Genomic DNA, 19,511 nt, shown 5'->3' with positions numbered 1-19,511 from the left:
TGTAAGAATAAGAGCTTCCAAAACATTTTTTAACTCAGGCAAAATACCTAAACATATTCTCTACCCTCATGAATAATTTCAGAACGTAATATTTACAGCACTAAAAACAACCAACAGAATTGGCATATACAAGCTGAGCTGCCTCTGTTCATTCCCCTAACCAAGCTACCTGGGCATGATCTGTTCGGTAATCCAGGGCTTTCATGAAAAATGCTGTCAGCTCTGCTTGATGGGATATTAGGTGCTCCTTCTCCATCACGATGATGTGCTCCTTCAGAACATTCATAAGGGGACCCAGGCAGTTCTGCTGAAACAAAAGCAAGGCAAAGACAAATGTCACACTGACACAAGAAACAAATAAGGCGATCTGATTTTGCACTGCTTGCATTTACTCATGAGAATACAAACAATAAAATCATTTTTTACTGTACTTTTTGGGGGGAGCAGTTTAGTTAGTAGTACTTCTGAAGAGAATCTGCTCTCCCCACTCCCTCCCTGGAGATACACTAGTCAAGTCGTCTGAAAGGGTTGCACCTACAGAGACAGGAGCAAAGCTTAAATGAAAGCGACTCCTAACTCATGTTCAAGGCATTTGCAGATGGGATGATCTCTGATGCATGAATCATTTAACAAGCAAGTTTCTCAAAAGGAAGCCATTTCTTGGGACTGGCTGGACATCTGTCTGCCTGTGGCAAATGACTGCTTTTGCACCGCTTGTTTCTTTTGCACTAGTTGAACTGTCTTTAAATCAACCCATTTTTTCCCCCCACTCTCTTGATCTGTCAGTTCTCTTCCCCGCCTTCACCATAGGCAAAGGAGAGCAAGTGACTTACTTACAATGCGAAAGAATGAAAAAATTCTCACCTTTCTGGTATTCGCCACTTCACTGTAACACTTAGTAACTGCAGGCAGGAGTATTCTGGGAGCAAGCTTTGTAGCTAGGATAGTTTTCAATGATGTTACACGTAAGCTTATCTGGGAAGAAGGACCAAACTCAACTGCAATCCTTTCCAAACGGACAACCTGTCAGGAGATCCATCGGAAGTCAGGCAACAACTTATTATGTAACAACTTATTTTTACAAATTTTACAAGTGTAAGCATTTTGGAATTTTGCTGCCTGTAGCATCTGGAGCCCATTACAGTGGGATATCTGTGTACAGTCTTGTTTTCAGAAGACGAAGACTGAAAATATGCATGTGTCAGTGGCAGAGGGTCAGAATCGCCTCACTAGAGTTGTTAATCAGATGCATTGATGAAATAATGGACACAGCAAAATGATCCTTCAGGATTCAGCTCTGTTCCCAGAGAGGCAAACTACAACCTATGAGAGGGAAGAGCAGACTCATGTTCAGTATCTTAGTTATCTGGGTATGAACATAAGTGGAAAAAGTAACAGGTAATGAACTTCCACTTAAACGGATGGCACAGACTCTTACTTCAGTTTCAAAGCGAGAAAAAAAACCCAATAATCTCTTTAGCTTCTAGGAACTGGAACAATTTTGAAGGAGCCCTACATATCTGCACAGGTCAGATGGCTCACCTGCAGCAAACAATCTGTGAGGTAAGGACTGAGGAAGTGCGGTAATGTTTCTGCAACCTTCAGCAGAGCAGTCACGGCACTCAACAAGTAAATCTCATTGGAGATCAGCTCCTTCTTATTTTTTAAAGTCTTCAACAGTGATGGCATGAGCCTGTGAATAACCAAGCATAAATACAGAACAGTGAAACCACAGACCATTTGGAGGCACATTTAATATCTCAAAATACAACCTTTAAGCCATTAGGGACAACTTTCACATCCCTTTTTACAAGTGCAATTGGGAAAAATCAAAATTTTGTACTGTTCTTTTTCCACAGATAGTGAAGATGTTAGATTTACTTGAAAGATTTAATGACATTTAAGAAATTTCTATTTGTAATTAGAAATAAGTCTCAAGAACAACAGGTTAGATGCTTGAATTCCTCTTGAGCAGGCGAACAAAATAATAACATGCAGGGTTTTCAATGGTATTGGTTCTCGTGTTTTTAAATATAATCAATTCCAGTAGGGCAACAGAATCCCTAACAGCTATTGTAAAAGTCTCCTACAATTTGCCTGCTAACTTAGTTCCACGGGTAGGGCGTGCTTCAAGCACTACGAATGCCTTTGTTTTATCTACACAAAACACACATGGGTAGACTGCTGCTGTTCAAAAGAACCCAACAATACCTTGGAAGCTGAGGGATTGCTTGGGCCTTCAGTGTACACGTGACCTCAGCTATACAGAGCAAAGCACTTCCCATCACGTTCTTTTCCTCCTTCTCTGAAGAAACCAGATCAATGGCAGTTTTCAGAACAGCTACAAACGGCAATGGATTTTCTGTGCCAAAACCTTTGCAGAGCAGCTTGAGGCTGAACAGAGCAGTCTGCCTGTTGATGACTTGCTCCTCCTCTTCTTCCTTTCTGTTACACTGCACAATAGCAATGAGCTCAGGAACTAGTTCCAAAAGCTGCCGGACCTGAGAGCAAAAGAGAAAACACACTTCAAACACGCAGTTAGAACTCAGATCCCTAAGGTAATTATGGGCAGGTAGCCTGGATCTCACTGCCTCTCTCAGTGGGTGCCTGACAGCCTCGGTACTTGAGGTTACACAATACAAACTGTTCTACAACAATCTCTCTGTTTTTCTGCAAAAGGAATTGATTTAACCCCTTCATCTCACCTGGCTCTTCTGCCACTTTGTGCGCTGCTGTACCTTGTTGTTCAAAAGGTCCATTGCCTTACGTCTCACAGATGGGAGCTGATTTGTCATCAGTCCCCTAATTACAGGGATGAAGGTTTCTGTTGGCAATAAGGCATTGACCTGTAGGAGAACACAAACAGAACAAGGCTATGAATGCAAGTAAGGCAGACAAACTCTCAACTTATTACATGGGTTTCAGAATGAAAGAAGAGGATAAGCCAACAACGCTGTATCTAAGACAAGCAAAAAAAACAAAGGAGGTTCCAGTTACAGCACTTTAAGCATGCTTTTACTGCTAACTAGTCAATATCCAAGAGCTTCAACATTTTCTCAGCAATTTCCTTGTTCCTATATCTATCCTGGTCATTTATCCTTCCTTCCCTTAAAATACTTTCAGTGATGCCCTGTGAATATATCTCATGAAAACTCTAACATACTTCACAGGTAAGCTAAATAATCCAATCTGTTCATAGGAAGACTGAAACATTTCTTCACAGCACTGTTAATGCTACTGGGCAGTCAGCCCAATTCTACAACTACACTTCCTATCAGGAAAAGATGAGGAAGAAAAGCATACTGAACATTTCTCCATTTAAATTCCACGTGGAAACGTACAGCAATTTTTTAAGCATTAGTTAAACTCACTTTATGAGTTAACAGTGAGAAATACTGCCAAAGGGCCACTGTTCTCCACCAGACAGGCACTAAAATGTCTGCTTCCAGCCAGCAGAATACGAACTAGATGAAATAGACATTCCTTATTTCATTTTCTGCTTGTTCTATCTAAGCTGTCATAGGTAGCTGTTAAAGCTCTTAGATGAATTCAAACAACGATGCACCATGCAATCAAGATCATTACTAATCCAGCAAAAATATTTCCGTGATAGTTATAACTGTATTAAATAAAAGCAGAAATGTCCTACTGCTAACAAGGGCCAACAAGACATACTTTATCTAGCATATCATAGGACTTGTTAAGCAGAACCCTCCAAAATTTGGCTGTTGGTTTGTCTGCGTTTCCTTCCACTGAGGATGCCACTGTGTTTATATAGTGAAGTACATCTTCTAATAGCCTAGACAGAAAGAAACAATCTTTCAGTAAATAACAAGGACACTTAGGGAATCAACTTTGTTCCTGGAAAGCATAAAATTTCACAAACAAAATAGCAACAATAAAGGAAAATGAAACACCCGCTGGAGACTGGCAGATCACATACACATATTGACAAAAAAAACCTACGGCAGTAAGGAAAATTATATATGCATGTTAAAGAAATCTACCAAATTAACATCTACCTACCACAGTAGTTCTATTTGAGAACATGAAAACAAAAATAACCTGGAAATATACCATGTTTAAAAATAAGCATTTCAAATGCATCCTACATCCCTTTTCACTTAGAATAAACATAAAATGTCAGCCTCCTCAAAAGAAACCCTCAATTTTGTATTATTGGCTGCTATAACCCAATGATTACAATTGTAATCTGCATTTACTAGTAATTTTATTTTATTTTTTTTTACACCAATACAGGGACATCCATTAATTTTATTTATTTATTTATTTTTAAGAAATGAAGCAATATATCTTTCTGAAAAATCTCAAATTCTTCATCATCAACAATAAAACAATTACAGTCAAGTATGTAAATAAGCACAATCAGAAATACACAGATAGTATCTTTTAGGAAGCAAATATGCCATGTAAAAAAAAAATTAAAATGTAATCTTTATGTAATAAATACTGCTTCTTGCTGAATGAAGTATTAAAAGTAGCCTTGAAAAATATTTGGGAAAGAAAAATACACTGAAAAAATATTGCAGTAAAGGATAAGAACAGCAGGAATGGAGCAAATGTAAAGCATACCTCTGTTCCATCTTCTGTAGCTCTTCTGTTTCTTCACATCCAACTACCTTGTTTAAAAAGGAAGAATGAAAATGTTAACTATGAAAACTGAGTTCTCCACATTTGCAGTTTAGACTGTTCTAGAAGAAAATCAGAGAACTGCAGGCAATTTAGTCATAGAAGTAAATCTACGTTTCACGTTGGTGACTAACATTCAGTTGAAACAGTGGGAACCATTTCTAACTAGATTCACAGACTAATTTTTAACATTAATTTTGTCTTTTTGGAGTTCACAGTGTGAGTCCCAGACTAAAGCTGGAATTACACAGACTGTGAGTGAAACTTCAGACTCCATAAAACCAGTGTGAATTCACTGGGTCCCTTCTTTTTTTTTTAACCTACACATCAATTGCACAAACCGAGTCTATTTGCAAAGGCCCTATTAAAAAATAATGAAAATTACTGAGATGTTTCAGAGCTGTGTAAATTAAGGTGTCAGTAATATACACTGAACAGTATATTTTTTCCACCTCTGAATACAAAGTCATACTAAAAGCAAATTAAATCTCATCAATTACAGCATCGCACAGTTACTTAATGTGATCAGTTTAAAAGCAGTCTGCCAGAATTACCTTTTTCACCAAACTCTGAGAAGTTAGAAGTTGTGACATGAAGGAGACTGACAAGTATTTGAAATGTCGAAGTTGTTTGTCTGAGTGAGACTCTACATTAAAAAGCTGCCCATCCTGGTTTTTTAGCTTTGTCTTGCATGTTCTTGATTTTTTTGGCCCAGGATCATCTATTGAAAACATTCCCAAAACAAATTACAGACAGGAAAAAAGGACATCTGATTTCTGATTACAGAAACAAAGGAAAATAACAACCAAGTGGCAATCAAGGACAGTTATTCTGCAGCATCCAAAATCATGGTAAAGTTCCAAAAAAGATTTTCTGAGAGCAGCAGTGTCATCTGATCATTTTACATTAACAATCCTTCTTCTTGGTGCTAAAGCTACAGAAACAAGAGAGGCTTCTGAGGAAGGAAAACAAATACACTATGTAACATATTTGTAAAAACTGCTTTCACTGTCCCTTCCTGCCTAGGAAAACATAAACAACAAAAATACCAAATCCTTCCTTAAAAAGAAGGAACTAATGTTCACCTCCTTCTTTATGCTTAAGCAAAATAAAAACCAAAAACCACAACAGACCAATAGGCCCACAATCATGATCATGTCTGCTATCAATAACAGCTTATTTCAGCTAAATGAATTGCTGTACCTTCTGAGTACCATTTGATTTTAAGTCCTCAAATGAATCTATGATTAAACAAACCAAAACAACCCATATCATAACCATTGGAAAAAAATAAAATAAAAAAAAAATAAAAAGGAAGAAGTCATCAGAGCAATTCTGTGTTGCCCAGATTTCTATCTAGAAGGGTAAAAGGAAGTTCATATGCATCTGCTGGCTGTTCTGTGGTTACCTTCTTTATTCTCTGGTAGCTCTGTCAAGTACTGGATTATTTTCATCATGCTTTGGAACTGACAATGTACGCTGAATTCACAACAGATGGAAATCCAAAATTCAGTGTCTGCTTCCAGCACAGCATCCTGTTTACAGTTTAGAAAGAGAGACTAGTGATTATTTCAATAATTTATAAAAGCTAAAAGGACCCCACACTCTTCAGTCAGTTTGTGAATATGCCATAATGAGCTACATACTGTGAGGGCTGGCACAAGGGATAACAGCAGCAAGTTGCTGGAGAGAACCTAGCTTCAGAGGACGGGGAGAAAGCGTCAGCCCACTCCATCTGCACTGCAGTATCAGCTTGCTCATAGAGGATAACACCTCATCTTGCTGGCATAAGTTCCTTGTCCTACACCCCAGCTGGTGACTAATGTTGAAATAATGCTTGTTTTATCAAAGATGTCTCCAGCCACTTAATGCCCTGGCTGAAAAACTACTTAAAGGAGAGAGACAAGTTACATTTCCTCACTATTTTAATCAAGTGTAAACTAGACAAAACTTAATCTTTTCTAGGCAATTTTCAATGAATAACTCAAGATATCCTACACGACGGCCAGGACTGACGTATCTCAGTAGTGTCACAACCAAAGTTCAACAAATAAGATCATAGTAACAGGGTGCTTCACCATCAGTTTCTGCTAAAGCACAAGCTCAGAGCTCACTAATTATTTTAGTGAAAACTAGGGTCTTATCTTGCAAAACTGAACAGGAAGGAAGAGATCTTCCTTTGATAAAGAAATTGATCCCAGTGGTCTTCTAACCTTGTCCGTGCTTGCTGTCACAGTCACAGTTTTGGTCACATACTGCTCAAATAGCAGCACCAGGAGAACCCAGAGGAATCTGTCTCCTCCCACTGTAGTGATCAGCTGGACCAGGATGGGCAGGCGCCGGTGCTCTGGCACGTGAGGCAAGGCATCCACAAACACACGGATGATTTTTATCACCACCTCTTCCACACCTCTTGGGGACTCTGACAAATCACTGTCTTCAGCCTAATTGACAAACAGGTAGGGCAGTTCAAGCAGATTGCCAAACACAAGTTCTCTCTTGTAAATTCAGCAGATAAGAGAAAGCACATACAGTTCATTTTTTTCCAAGTCCTTTCCATTAGGAGGACAAATTTACCTGTATAAGAGCAGGAATAACCATCTGCACTGTCTTATTTATTACTTGGAATGTGTACGTGTCATCTAGACGCAAGACATTTGCTCCCATGAATGTAAAAATGGGCATGATGTTATGGAGAACTTTATCCTGACAAGAAAAAAAAAAAAAAGATGAGATTAGTTTCTTTGAAGTGCTGCTCTGTATGTTAAACCTTAAGGTATCTCTTACTCCTAAAGATGTCACTTGATTTCTATGAAATAAAATGAGATTCATTGCTATCTTCCCAAAATTGGCAATTAACTGATTTTAAATGTATAATATGGGACTATTCCGTTCTTAGTACTATTTAGAGACCAAGATACACTTCCAAGCAAATCATTTAAGAGTAGAAATTAAGTTTAGTTTCATAAAATTATTTTACTATTGAACTCAGTCTTATGGTAGTATGACAAGCAAAAGCAGCTATAAGGAGACCTGCAGCTCCTCTCTGCCCTTTTTATACTTCTGAAACATCTACAATGATACAACAGAAAACTCAATTTAAGTTTTGGCTCTTTTTAACTACACTGTAATCACAGTATTACTTCAATAAGAGAGCTGGAGTGGTTCTGTCACTTCGCTCAAGAATTAGATTCCTACACTTTGTCTCAACTTAGAGCAAGAAGGTGTGGCAACATTTCTCTTTTGGGTTTTGTGAGCTAAAAGTGTTTTAGATTTAAAAAGAAAGGTAAGATTGATGCAAAATATTTGTTTTTATTCTGAACTTGGAAATCCTGCCAGAGTCAATATTAACGCATAATACAAGCTCAGCTTTATAGCAGGTAATAGTAGAAAGATGGTGACAAAGAAAAGTAACTCCAAAAATAAAAAAGGCAAACTCAAAGTGAAACCCAAAATTCTTCCAATAAAAAAGCTCTATCTCTTCAGGTACTACTTACAGGAAACATGCCAGCAACAGCACCAAGGAGAAGCAATGCATGGTGATGTGTCTGGGGCATTTTAGATATTCTGATGCACTGAACTATCAGTTCCACGTTGAATTTTTCTTTGTCAAGGATATCTGCGAGCAGAAGATAATTCATTAATATAAGCTCTAATGGTCAACCATGCTAGAAAAAACACGAGTACAAGCAATGGTTTCAAACTGCAGACCATACCTACAGAATCTACAAAAAAAACAAAACCAAGCAACCAAAACAAAAACAAAAACAAACAAAAAAACCACCAAAAAGCCCACCAAAAAACAAACAAAAAAAACACACACAGAAAACAATGAAGGTCCCTTGACAACACAGTGTAGACTCCAAGAAGAAAAAAAATGTAGAATCCATTATTTAAAAGCTGTACTGTTGATGGTACCAGTAAATATATTGGGTATATTTGGCAATTTTTACCTGCTGGGATCTTGCTGCCATCAGGTGACAGTTTCTGACAGATGTTTAACAGGCAGCTGAGGATCAACTGCTTTGTATATTCCATATTTTCTTCTTCTGATGCCAGAGGTTCCAGACACCTATGCATTCAAGAACAAATTCATGGATTGAAACAAGGAGATAGGAAAGTAAGTGATCGAACAACATATTAAAATGTAAATGAGAAACTGCAATCTTTATTCTACAGAAGTTTTAAATTGAGGCTTCTAGAAAGTGGCCACTGGGTATACTGTTGCAACCAGTTTCTCATCCATTAAACAGTCCGCCCATCAAATCCATATCTTTCCAATTTGGAGAGAAAGATGTTATGGGGGACCGCGTACGAGTCCTTAGTGAAGTCCAGATAGATGACATCAGTAGCTCTGTTGTCCACTGACCCAGTTAGACCATCACAGAAGGCCACTAGGTTGATCAGGTAGGACCTGCCCTTGTGAAGCCCTGCTGGTTGTCTCGTATCATCTCCCCCTTTTCCACATGCCTTAGAATAGCTTCTAGGAGGATCTATCTGTTTCATCATCCCTCACAAAGGTGAGGCTGACGTGTAGTCATCCTGGGTCATCCTTTCTACCCTTCTTTAAAATGAGTGTGATGTTGCCTTTCTTCCAGGGACTTCACCTGACAGCCATGTCTTTTCAAATATCAAGAGTGGCTTGGCAACTATGTCAGCCAGCTCCCTCAAGGCTCTGGGATGCATCTCATTGGGACCCACAGACATGTGGATGTTCAAAGCTGATCTTCACTTACAGCAGGAAGGATTTACCTATTTGATGTATCTAGAAGAAATTTTATGTAAAAAAGGCAAACTACAGAACCTGGCAACACAGCAGGGAAAAGTACCTCATACTTCAATGCTTTACAAAGTCTGTTGCAGAAGGGAATGTTTTATAGAGACAAAATTACCGGCTCAGCAGGTTAAAAAGTGCAGGTACCAGTGCCTGTGGACGTTTAAGTTTTTTCTTGTGCTGCAGTAATTCTAGAACAAGCATAACCCTCTGCCAGCTGAAGTTGCTTGTTTCTGGTGCCAATTCTGCATCCGGAGGCTTTCTAAAAAGAGAAGACAAACAATCAGAATATACAGTTCCAAAGAAGACAGTAAAATGTTTCAGAAAATAGAGACATAAGCTAAAAAAAAATATATATATATGTATATACACTTTCTTCCACAAAATTAGTAATATCCCTTACTTTTTCTTCTGGAAAGGTGACAATATTTGTACTAAAACTCCGACATGGATCATTCTAATACGTGATGTTTGTTAAATAAGGCCAACTGAAATAAAGTAAGAAGGTAAGAACAGCTATTCCAGCCAAACCAAGAAAACCAACACAACGTCCTGTTCTAACAGTGTTCAGACAGCTTCTTCTTTATGAGAATGGAGAGAACAAACTAGATGAAGCTGCCTAAAAATTAATGATTATATTTCCATTTTAACTAAAAGAAAATGCTGTCTTTCACTTCACTACCCAACATTTTGAAGAACATTGTTAAGCTCTCTAGCCACGTGTACAGGAGTCTGCCCATACACCTTTAATACTAAAGAAGTTTAATACCAACAAAACCAAGGGCAAATGCCAACATTAAAACATCAGTAAGAGGGATTTTTTTATTTATTTAATTAAATTAGGACTACAGTTTCATCTGTTTTAAAACAGCAACACTGGTTGGTTTTCTGCTGCTGAAAGTAGCTCAGAGTTATTTTACTGAACAAGGGAAATGAAGAAAAAGATATGCATGCTTTCAATACAAGCTGTGAAATATAATGAAATTAGCCATATTTTCAAACTTTTTCAAGACATATTTCTATTTCTAATTATTTTACTTTTGTTGCTGCATCTTCTGCCTTCTAGTTTGCTGAACAGTGGCCAGACATTTGGCTTTCTCAGGAGGCTCAATTTCTGTAACGATCTGCTCAGCACACACAGAAATCTGAAACAAAAGCAATAATGTAATTGCACATGAACAATGCGTCATACCATACCATGCATCTATGGCCCCTCCTTTCTCTTTTTAAATGTGTCCTTTTCATGCACGTATGGGTATATAATCCACATATTCATATATTCAAGTTATATCACCATAATATCTGAACGTCTCTCCTATTTTTAATTCTTGTAGCATAGAAAGTGAGTGATTCAAAGTGCAAGTAATACAATAAATTACTATGTGAAAGCTATGATTAATGTATTTTGGGAAAACTCTTCTAGTAACAATAAAAAAAACCAAACTGTTCTTACCCAGAAAATGATCATCAGTGCAATAGAAAGAAGTGACTTCTACTGAATTTGTTCACATAGTGTAATGAATGACTGATGCATTACTTCTACAGAAATACCTTCTAAAAGTAGCTATTTAAATTTTTATGCCACTAACACAATTATATAACAAGTAGTTCTGACTCCTTTAGTGCTATAAATGATATAAACAATGGGCATTCAGTGTTGCAACAGGGAACCACTGCAATACGTTCAAACAAAATTCTGTGTACTGGAATTTACCACTTACCCCTTTAAACACACTGCTAATCATCTGGGCACAAAGTGGGTTCTTACAATTCAACAGTAAGTCAAACAATATTTTCAGTAGCTTTTGTTGCACCTTCCCATCTGAGAGAGCTGCAAAGAATGGTTTAGTAATCTACAAAGGAAAAAATGAAAAGACAGAGAGTGTTACTGTAAGAAGGCAACAAAATAAAAAGCAATGAAACTTGAGCACACTAGATTATGATGCACCTATCACACTACAGATTTACTTATTAGCTATTTATTTGTATACATAAAAAAATCCTTAAATTAAAACATGTTTCTGAAATACCAGAATATATTTGTTCCTTGAATTTTCTTAAATGCTTCGTCTAATGGAGGGAGTAAACTGCTGTTGCCTGGCATCTATTTCTTAAAATATAGGGTAGTATTACAGACGGAAGGTCTGAATCTGTAGATGTCCTTCAAATAAGACTTTCTTAACTATTATATTTTCTCTTGACATTTTTTTTTTTCTTAAATCAGAGAAAAAGCAGGAAGTTCCTATACCACTGGCAAAAATTAGCCAAAGGAGCACGAACACCAGCATCTGCAGGCAATCATATAGGCATTCACATTGATGCAAATACAACAATATTTCAACTCTACTTGTCCAAGTACACAAATGAAGCCAGCAGCAACATCTCCTTCCAGAAAATTTAATAGCTTTGCAGCCTGTTTAGCTGTTTCAAGGATACGATGGACGCTTCGTAAACTTGTAATGAAACAAAGACAGGTCAAAAGATATAGACTCCTTAACACAGTGTTCTTATAAAATCCAATTCTAAACACTACTATTTTCTTTAGGCACAAAAATAAATTAAAAATCTTTCAGAAAGCCAGACCTGCCCAAGTGCTGTGATCTGGAAAGGTGGAACTTCTTCATAGATTTTTGTGGCAGAATGTAGACTTTTGATAAATAAATCCAGACTCTGCTGATTCTTGCACAAGAGAGCTGCTGAGTGTTCATTAAACTTTCCAAGCATGAGGTGCAGGAGAACAACTTCATCTTTCAACACTGTCTCAGGTTCCTTCAAGACCTTCTCAAGCAACCGGTCTAGGGCAGGCAGAAGATGAGTGAGAATCATCTGCAAACAGAGGAGACTTGTAAGAATAGTTTGGTTTTTAATGCATTCTTCCTTTAACAAACTTCCAATAGCACAGCTTCATTTTACTGCAACATCTGCTTCCTGTAACACCAGACATTATATATTCTATTTTATTCAACAGCTATTAAAGAGGAAAAATATATGTCTTGTAGTCAGGTTACCAGGTATATTTCCTCAATCGCTCCTTTGCTGTTACACCTTTGCAGTACATTTCATGCTTTTGAAGAACTGAGGGCATTTTTAAAAGCAGTTTATGACTACTGTCTCCTGTAAACTCAGAACTGGGGGAGGAACACTCATCTCTATGCAGTGTACTATCCCTTCAAGAAAAAGACAACTGAATAGAATGTAAAAATTCGTAATTCCATTCATTTTCTTGAACAGTAAACTCATATATTCCAGCACTTAGAGAAGAGGAATTCTGAATATACTGGATACAATTAAGTTAATAAGTACTAATAGAATTAAATAAACAGTACTTCCTATGTTGCAATTCTGTATAGAAAACTCTACATTCACTGATATCTAACTTAGATAATCAATTCCTTCTGGAACAACCTTCTTCTGAAACAGGTGTTTTCAGTAACTTCAAAGGAGCTTTCTTAACAACTCCAACACAAAATACTGCATCCCATGCATTCCTGGATAGAGCATGAAAATATTTTGTTTATTAAATCATACTTTGCAGCACTACTGCCTATTATCGGAGTGCCAGTTTAATGCCTAATAATCTATAAATTATAAAGTTATTTAACAGCATTGCTATTACATGAAATTTGAATTAAATTAAATGATTCTTCTGCGTTTCAGTTAGATACAATAATGACAAAAGAAGTGTGAAACTATCAAGGCTGCGCTCACCTCACCATGGACTTCATGAAGAATTTTCATTAAGTTTTTTGCAACATATGATGGGCCAGTAGGGTTTTGTACACAATCAACTATGCTTTCCAAGGCTTCGGACAGTTTTTTCTTCTGGGATTTCTGTTTTGGTTGTGTCTGAAGTTCCTCAAAGAGGATTGCCATAATCTAGTTCAGTAACAAAGTGAAAATTAGGTAATCTCCCTGCCATAAAAATGCCTCAAAACAACATTTATTCAATGCTTTTGTAATAACACAATTCAGATACAAACTGAATTATTCATCTCTAAATAAACCACAGGTTATCATCTCTTGACTGATATTCTCAATTTTCTGTATGCGACACATTATTTGAATATTTTTATAGTCCTTTAAGATAAACAAATAAGAAACACGTCAAAGCTCTTGCTACATTTCCTTTTTTGCAATGCTAGTGGCTATATCAATTCTCATTCATCCAAGTGAAATCCACTGCTTTTTATTTTTCCTTCTATGCGAATTTGGCTGACATACACAGTCTTTTTCCATTTCTCTTGGTAGCCCACTGTCTAAACCATCTGCAAAAATCATATTCCTTCAAAACTGGCAACTTGACAGAAACAATGAACATTTCCAGTTAACTTGATTTCCTCTGGAAAAAATGGAAGCTCACAGCCACAGACAAAACTTGTACCAATGCACACCTTATTAGCAAAAATACCTGTGTTATATACGTAGGGTCAGATATGATCTCCTCTGTCTTTTGCCCCAGATGCTGAAGAATAGGATGAAATAGAGACTCTTTCATACTGCTCAAGGAATGGAAGCAATTGAGAGCAGCCCTTCGAACTTCACTCACAGGACTACCCAAATTAATTAGCAGAGATATCACTACTGCAAAAAGAGAGAAGAAAGGAGGAAAAGATAAGAGAATTGCATGATCAGAATTTTATTTAACTGTCTCTGAAGAGGCACTGATACTACTTTGGAATTAAAAGAGTTGTCTTCACTATAAACCTCTAGACTACAAGAAGACAGCATAGTTCTGAACTCCTTCACCACACCTCTTATATTCATGTTTAAGCTCACAGAATTCATGTATTGCTACTGACTGACATCCTTTTTCTAAACAGAAAGTAAGGTGCTGTAACTGACTTCTTCAGCATATGATCTTGTGTCTTTAACACCTTAAAGATTTAAAAATACCCTTCATGGTATAAAATACAGAAAAATGACATGAAATTTAAAAATACTATGATTAAGACTTAAGATCAGAGAGATACACCATCTTACTTACCTGGAGATGATAGTGATAACAGTTGTTTCTTCTTTTGGTAAGTCTGAGAAACAAGCATTGCATAGCCAATATACAGAGCTCGAGTCTGTAGCATTGCATTTACTTCATAATTCAGATGATTTGAAAGGCTAAAGCTGTAAGTCCATAAAACGGAAAGGAATTTGAAGAGAACTTCTGAATCATTTAGATGCACCTTAAATGTAATGGGAAAAGAGAAAAAAAGAAGAGCATTTGTTTGAAAGCTTTAATTTATTTGACCTAATATTATTCAAAACATCCAGTAAACCATCTAAATCAAAGGAGTGCAAAGAAATAAAATTAAAGAGTCAGGTATATAAATATAGTATATTTTTCCTTCTCATTGCAGACTAAAACCACATCCACAAGAACATTTGTATAATGTGTTAAGTAAGCGAGATTTTTTGTGTGAAAAATAAACCAAAATTAAGAACTTTTGATCTTCTCTTTCGAACAGCAGAAACATTTATATTGCAAATGCTCTAAGGAAGTAGCTCCTGGCTTTTTCATCTGTCATATAAAATGATTTTCAGAAATCCATAAGCCAGTATTTAAGGACTGACAGTTTATCCTCCTTGTGTGGCACAGTTGTCTCTATTGAATATTCACACTAAATGTTATTCTTAGAATTTTTTCTGGGTTTTCCGTCTAAGTGTTTTTATAGAGCCAAAATAAACCCCAAATCATACATGCATTGCTGACCTTCTCAGATACAAGCCAGAGCACACCTGCCTCCTTCCCCCAACCTCTTCAGTAGGTAGCTGCCCCAGAAGATTTGATTCAGTTTTTCACACTGAATCCACATCCAATTATTCCAGCTCCACTTTAGGACCATTCTATCAAAGCTCAATGAGGATAACTTCTGATTTTGAAGCAGTATCCCAAGTGAATTTACAGTTCTCGTTTACTACGTAGTCTGACAACAGCTAATACTCTTCCTGTCTGAAGACTGCCCTCTGGACTCCTCAAAGGTCTCCATTCATTGAACAGGAGTGCCCACTCAGCATCCAGCAGACTGAACAGAGCTTACTGGAACAAAGCGATACAGCCTTTGACATACTCTTCCCTATTGTCCTTCCCAGGATTTCACCAAAATCTAGCTTCTACTTATAGTAACTACTCTGCAGCAGGAAAAAATAATTTTCTTGACCTTTTCAAATTAAACACACTCAAAATCAGAGGTCAGCACTACTCCAGAAGTGAAAGAAGCAAATTATTACTGCAGCTGTGGCCTTCATTACACTGCAAGGACATTACTAAATCCATTCCTTAAATTCTGTGGAGTCTCTTCTCCCATCTTCTTTACTCATCTCTCTTCTTCAAAAGCTTCTGAAAGTCCTCCATTTAATTTTTGTGTTTTAAAAGCTAGCAAATCTGAAAGAACAACTGCTTGGCAGGACCAGAAGCTCTAACTCAAACTTAAGTTTGCACTGAAGCAAATCAGTATTATGTATTCACCTTTGCCCCAGTTTGTCCATTGTTTTTTACTCTAGTTTTTTAGTACATTCAATCCTGAAGCTTAGGACTCTAATTTGCTCACAGCACTAGCATGCCACAAGCAGCACTGCATGATCAATTCTCAATTTTCTCACTTTTCTTTAAAATTATCTGTTACTGTGTAATATTTGCAAAATACTCTGCATAACAACTCAGAACAATAACTAAGAAAATAAATCTAAAAGTAATACCTTGAATAAGAGATTCATCAACGCTCTGTACTGAAAAGCATCTCTCCCCTCACTAGCTCCACAAACAAGTAGGTCAAATAGCCCCAAAAGGAGGTGCAGGTAGTCCTTGCAATCTTGATTTAGAGATTCAGGATTCCACCAAGTTTCTTCTAAAAAACATAGGTTATAACTCTGTTACAGTGAGTGCATATAACAACTTCAGGAACAATGAGGAAATAAAGAGTTAAAATAAGACAATGCATCAACAGATTTCATACTCATTTCAAACTGATGTTTAAAAGATGACTGTCAAAACCTTAATGCTTACCTTTTGGAAAGGATGGAGGAGGTTTTAGGTCATTAATGAAGCTTCTCAATAAAAACACAAATAAAGCTGACTCCTCCGCATCAACACTTCGGTCACTATTGAGCTTTTCTATATACATAGTTAATAAGCCCACTGGCACCAAACTTTCCTGTATTGCTTCAACAGACCAATTTGAGGGAGTTTCCTGTGAATGAAAATTTATTTAAATGGACACTGTCACACTCTCATCCAACAGAAAATAGAATTTAGCACCAATGTCCAGCAATATTTCACTTCTACATTCAAAATGGATATTCTTAAGAACTGAATTACATTTCTGACTTTAGATTTAAATTTGCATCTGCAGTTTTAAAACCTGTATCTGCTCTTAATACCATGACTAAGAGTGTACACAAGCAAGATAACAAAAGGGTGAAAATATAACTCTCCACAAAATATCTGTTCAAAGACACTGGGAGCTACAGCATTCTGCAGATATCCAGTTTCATTCTTACATCTAGGTCTGCTTGGGAATCATTTGAGGTAAGAAAAGCTAATTACCATGTATTGCTACATGATGTATGCAGGGGAGGTGTACACTAAGAAATATGGCCCTGCTCAAGTGGGTTTCTTATACAGACAAAAAAGAACAAACTGTTTCAGTATTTTAAAACAACATCAGCAACAAACCTGCTGGGAAATATTAATAAAAACAAAGACAGGTGAAAGATGCACAAATACTGTTTCTCCAAGGATGTGCATGAAGCTGTAATTAATATAAGCTCTTTTTCATATTCTGCTGTATTTCCTTCCTTCCCATATCAAGACACCAAACACTTCACTCAACAACTAAAAAAAACTTGCATTCCTAAGCTGAATAATGATACCACATAATACCACAAGGTAGCTGGAAAAAACGGTCCTGACTTGGTGCCAAGCTCACAGCACTGATGCACTGAACCATTTGGTGGAGCATAAGGCAAGAGCTCTTCACACACACACATATACATATTATATATGTATTTTTTTTTTTTTTTAAAACAAGGACTCACTGGTGTGGTAAAATGTAACAGCAACTCTTAATGGCAGCTTCTATTAATGCCGCCAAATGAAAGACTTTGCTTTGAAAATAAATGAAGGCAAGACTTTCAGTCCTTCTCAAGGTTTCTGAATTTTATGTTCTTAAGATCTAATACATTTCCTCTGCTACTAAGAAAATGCTTTCTCCAAACTGTTTACATCTTACCTCTTCAGGATGACAAGCTCTGAGGTTTCGTATTTTTTCATCTAAGAAATGAAAGACCCTGAGAGCCACTGAAAAATAGTTTTCCTTCATCGGTAAATTGCAGCAGCATTGAACAAGCATGGAACCAATTACATGTGCAGTTACTTTCTGTCTCACACTGTCAGATTCCATTTCAGCAACAAGTATCAGATCATCAACCTTGCAAATGGGAGGGGAGGAAAAAACAATGAGTCAGTAAGACAGCATGACTTCACTATGACTTTCACAGAATCACAGAATCAGAGGTTGGAAAGGATCTAAAGAAGGTTCCCTTGAGTGTTCTCCATTACTGAGGCACCCACCTCATACAGCAGTGCACCCACATTTTTCCTAGCCTTCCTTTTACTACTGACATACTTAAAGTAGCCTTTCTTGTCACTGACCTCCCTGATTTAATTCCAACTGGGTCTTAGTCTTTCTCATCACATCCCTTCATACCCTGACAATGTTCCTATATTCCTCCCAAGTGGCTGGACCTCTTTTCCACATTCCTTAGACTTGGTTCTTTCATCTGAGTTTTTTTATGAGCTCCTTGCTCATCCATGTGAGTCTCCACCTTTGCGTGATTTCTTACTCTTAGGATGCACCAGCCTTGAAAGCACTTTGGAAGGAGCAGTACTTGAATGTCAGTCAACTTTCTTGGACTCCCTTACCTTCTGATGCTCTAGCCCATGGGATACCTGCAAGTAGGTCCTTGAAGAGGTCAAAGTTGGCTTCCCGGAGGTGCAGAGTTGCAACAACTTTATGGCATGTTCAATTTGCAAGCCTAAATAAATTGCTGTTACAAATTACTGTCTGCTGTAATGGTATTCTTTGGAACCTGGGAATGGACGTGTATTTGTGTGTACTTCTACCCACAGGTAAACTTGTTAGTTATCTAGATTTGTTTTTTCCAGGAAAAAAAAAAAAATGAACCAAATTTAATTACAAAAATAATTTGTCCAAATAGATAATAGCTTCATTTCTTCTTTTCCTTATGTTAAGACAGAAACGTGTTTTATCTAGAGTGTACTGGAGTTTGTTACGCAATATACATGTATCTCCCTAGAAGCTCGAAAATTCTTCTACACCACATCTGTTCTACTATAGTGACCACCTAGAAACTCAGGTTAGAAAAACCATACCATTTGCAATAGTAAGGAAGAGTCCCCTGAAGTCATGTTTTTAGAAAACAGCAGAATCATCTTCTTGTTGACCACTCCAACCAGTTCCGCAGACTTGCTAGATTTAATTGCCTCCTGAAGAACTACTCCATAAGAAAAACAAATCATAGAACACAGGTATACAAATCACGTATTAAATCACTGATAGCTCAATAATAAGAATTAGTCAGAAAAATACTATACAACTTCATTTTTTAAATGAGCTTTTTAAGAACTCTAATCACAATCCAAGTATGACAGCCTGTTAACAACAGCCAATCTCCCTCAATATGCATTCAGGTTCAATAAGTAATAAATTGTCACAATTCTTTTTTCATCAGATTAGTTACATTGAATACATTACCTTCTGGCCAGTCTTTCAGTAAAGGGTGTAAGGAGCAGAGATCAGATTCTGATAAACAAATGGCCATTTTCCATTCTGAAGATTTTGAATTTGCATTAGTGATCACCATAAAGGGTAACAACTGCATTACTGCCTCATCCAGTAGTTCTTTCTTCTCTTTTAAAATCTCCTCTTTGACTAAAATTTGTATTGCTCTCTCCAGAACCTTATACCTAAGAGAAAAAAGTGATGTTGATAAGCCATTTTTCCGGCATGTCTACTACACTTCTTTGTTTTATTCACCATTTTCCACAATGTTTCTGATGTTGTTTTTCTTTTTT

At 37.0% G+C, this 19,511-nt stretch overlaps 1 protein-coding gene across 3 annotated transcripts in view; it reads right to left on the bottom strand.

Moving 5' to 3' along the window:
* Window positions 1-19,511, bottom strand: part of HEATR1 (HEAT repeat containing 1) — a 34,244-nt gene that overhangs the window by 3,198 nt on the left and 11,535 nt on the right. For 2 of the 3 annotated variants that reach the window (XM_010706987.3, XM_010706988.3), the window contains exons 15-39: window positions 19,192-19,403; window positions 18,810-18,931; window positions 17,647-17,844; window positions 16,422-16,605; window positions 16,115-16,263; window positions 14,409-14,601; window positions 13,833-14,005; window positions 13,133-13,300; window positions 12,008-12,250; window positions 11,146-11,277; window positions 10,463-10,569; window positions 9,543-9,686; window positions 8,604-8,722; window positions 8,148-8,269; window positions 7,228-7,356; window positions 6,864-7,094; window positions 6,059-6,185; window positions 5,205-5,371; window positions 4,594-4,640; window positions 3,676-3,799; window positions 2,706-2,846; window positions 2,212-2,501; window positions 1,543-1,693; window positions 865-1,023; window positions 170-307 (exon numbers count right to left, since the gene is read on the bottom strand). In XM_010706987.3, the coding sequence (XP_010705289.1) occupies window positions 170-307; window positions 865-1,023; window positions 1,543-1,693; window positions 2,212-2,501; window positions 2,706-2,846; window positions 3,676-3,799; window positions 4,594-4,640; window positions 5,205-5,371; window positions 6,059-6,185; window positions 6,864-7,094; window positions 7,228-7,356; window positions 8,148-8,269; window positions 8,604-8,722; window positions 9,543-9,686; window positions 10,463-10,569; window positions 11,146-11,277; window positions 12,008-12,250; window positions 13,133-13,300; window positions 13,833-14,005; window positions 14,409-14,601; window positions 16,115-16,263; window positions 16,422-16,605; window positions 17,647-17,844; window positions 18,810-18,931; window positions 19,192-19,403 (3,970 nt within the window). The remainder of the gene's footprint in view (window positions 1-169; window positions 308-864; window positions 1,024-1,542; window positions 1,694-2,211; window positions 2,502-2,705; window positions 2,847-3,675; window positions 3,800-4,593; window positions 4,641-5,204; window positions 5,372-6,058; window positions 6,186-6,863; window positions 7,095-7,227; window positions 7,357-8,147; window positions 8,270-8,603; window positions 8,723-9,542; window positions 9,687-10,462; window positions 10,570-11,145; window positions 11,278-12,007; window positions 12,251-13,132; window positions 13,301-13,832; window positions 14,006-14,408; window positions 14,602-16,114; window positions 16,264-16,421; window positions 16,606-17,646; window positions 17,845-18,809; window positions 18,932-19,191; window positions 19,404-19,511) is intronic. The other variant, XM_010706989.3, reaches the window with a different exon arrangement.

This window comes from Meleagris gallopavo, chromosome 2 (assembly GCF_000146605.3).
Source record: "Meleagris gallopavo isolate NT-WF06-2002-E0010 breed Aviagen turkey brand Nicholas breeding stock chromosome 2, Turkey_5.1, whole genome shotgun sequence".
NCBI classification, from domain to species: Eukaryota; Metazoa; Chordata; class Aves; order Galliformes; family Phasianidae; genus Meleagris; species Meleagris gallopavo.
Note: the sequence above shows the minus strand (reverse complement) of the source record. Positions and strands in the feature narration are given on the sequence as shown.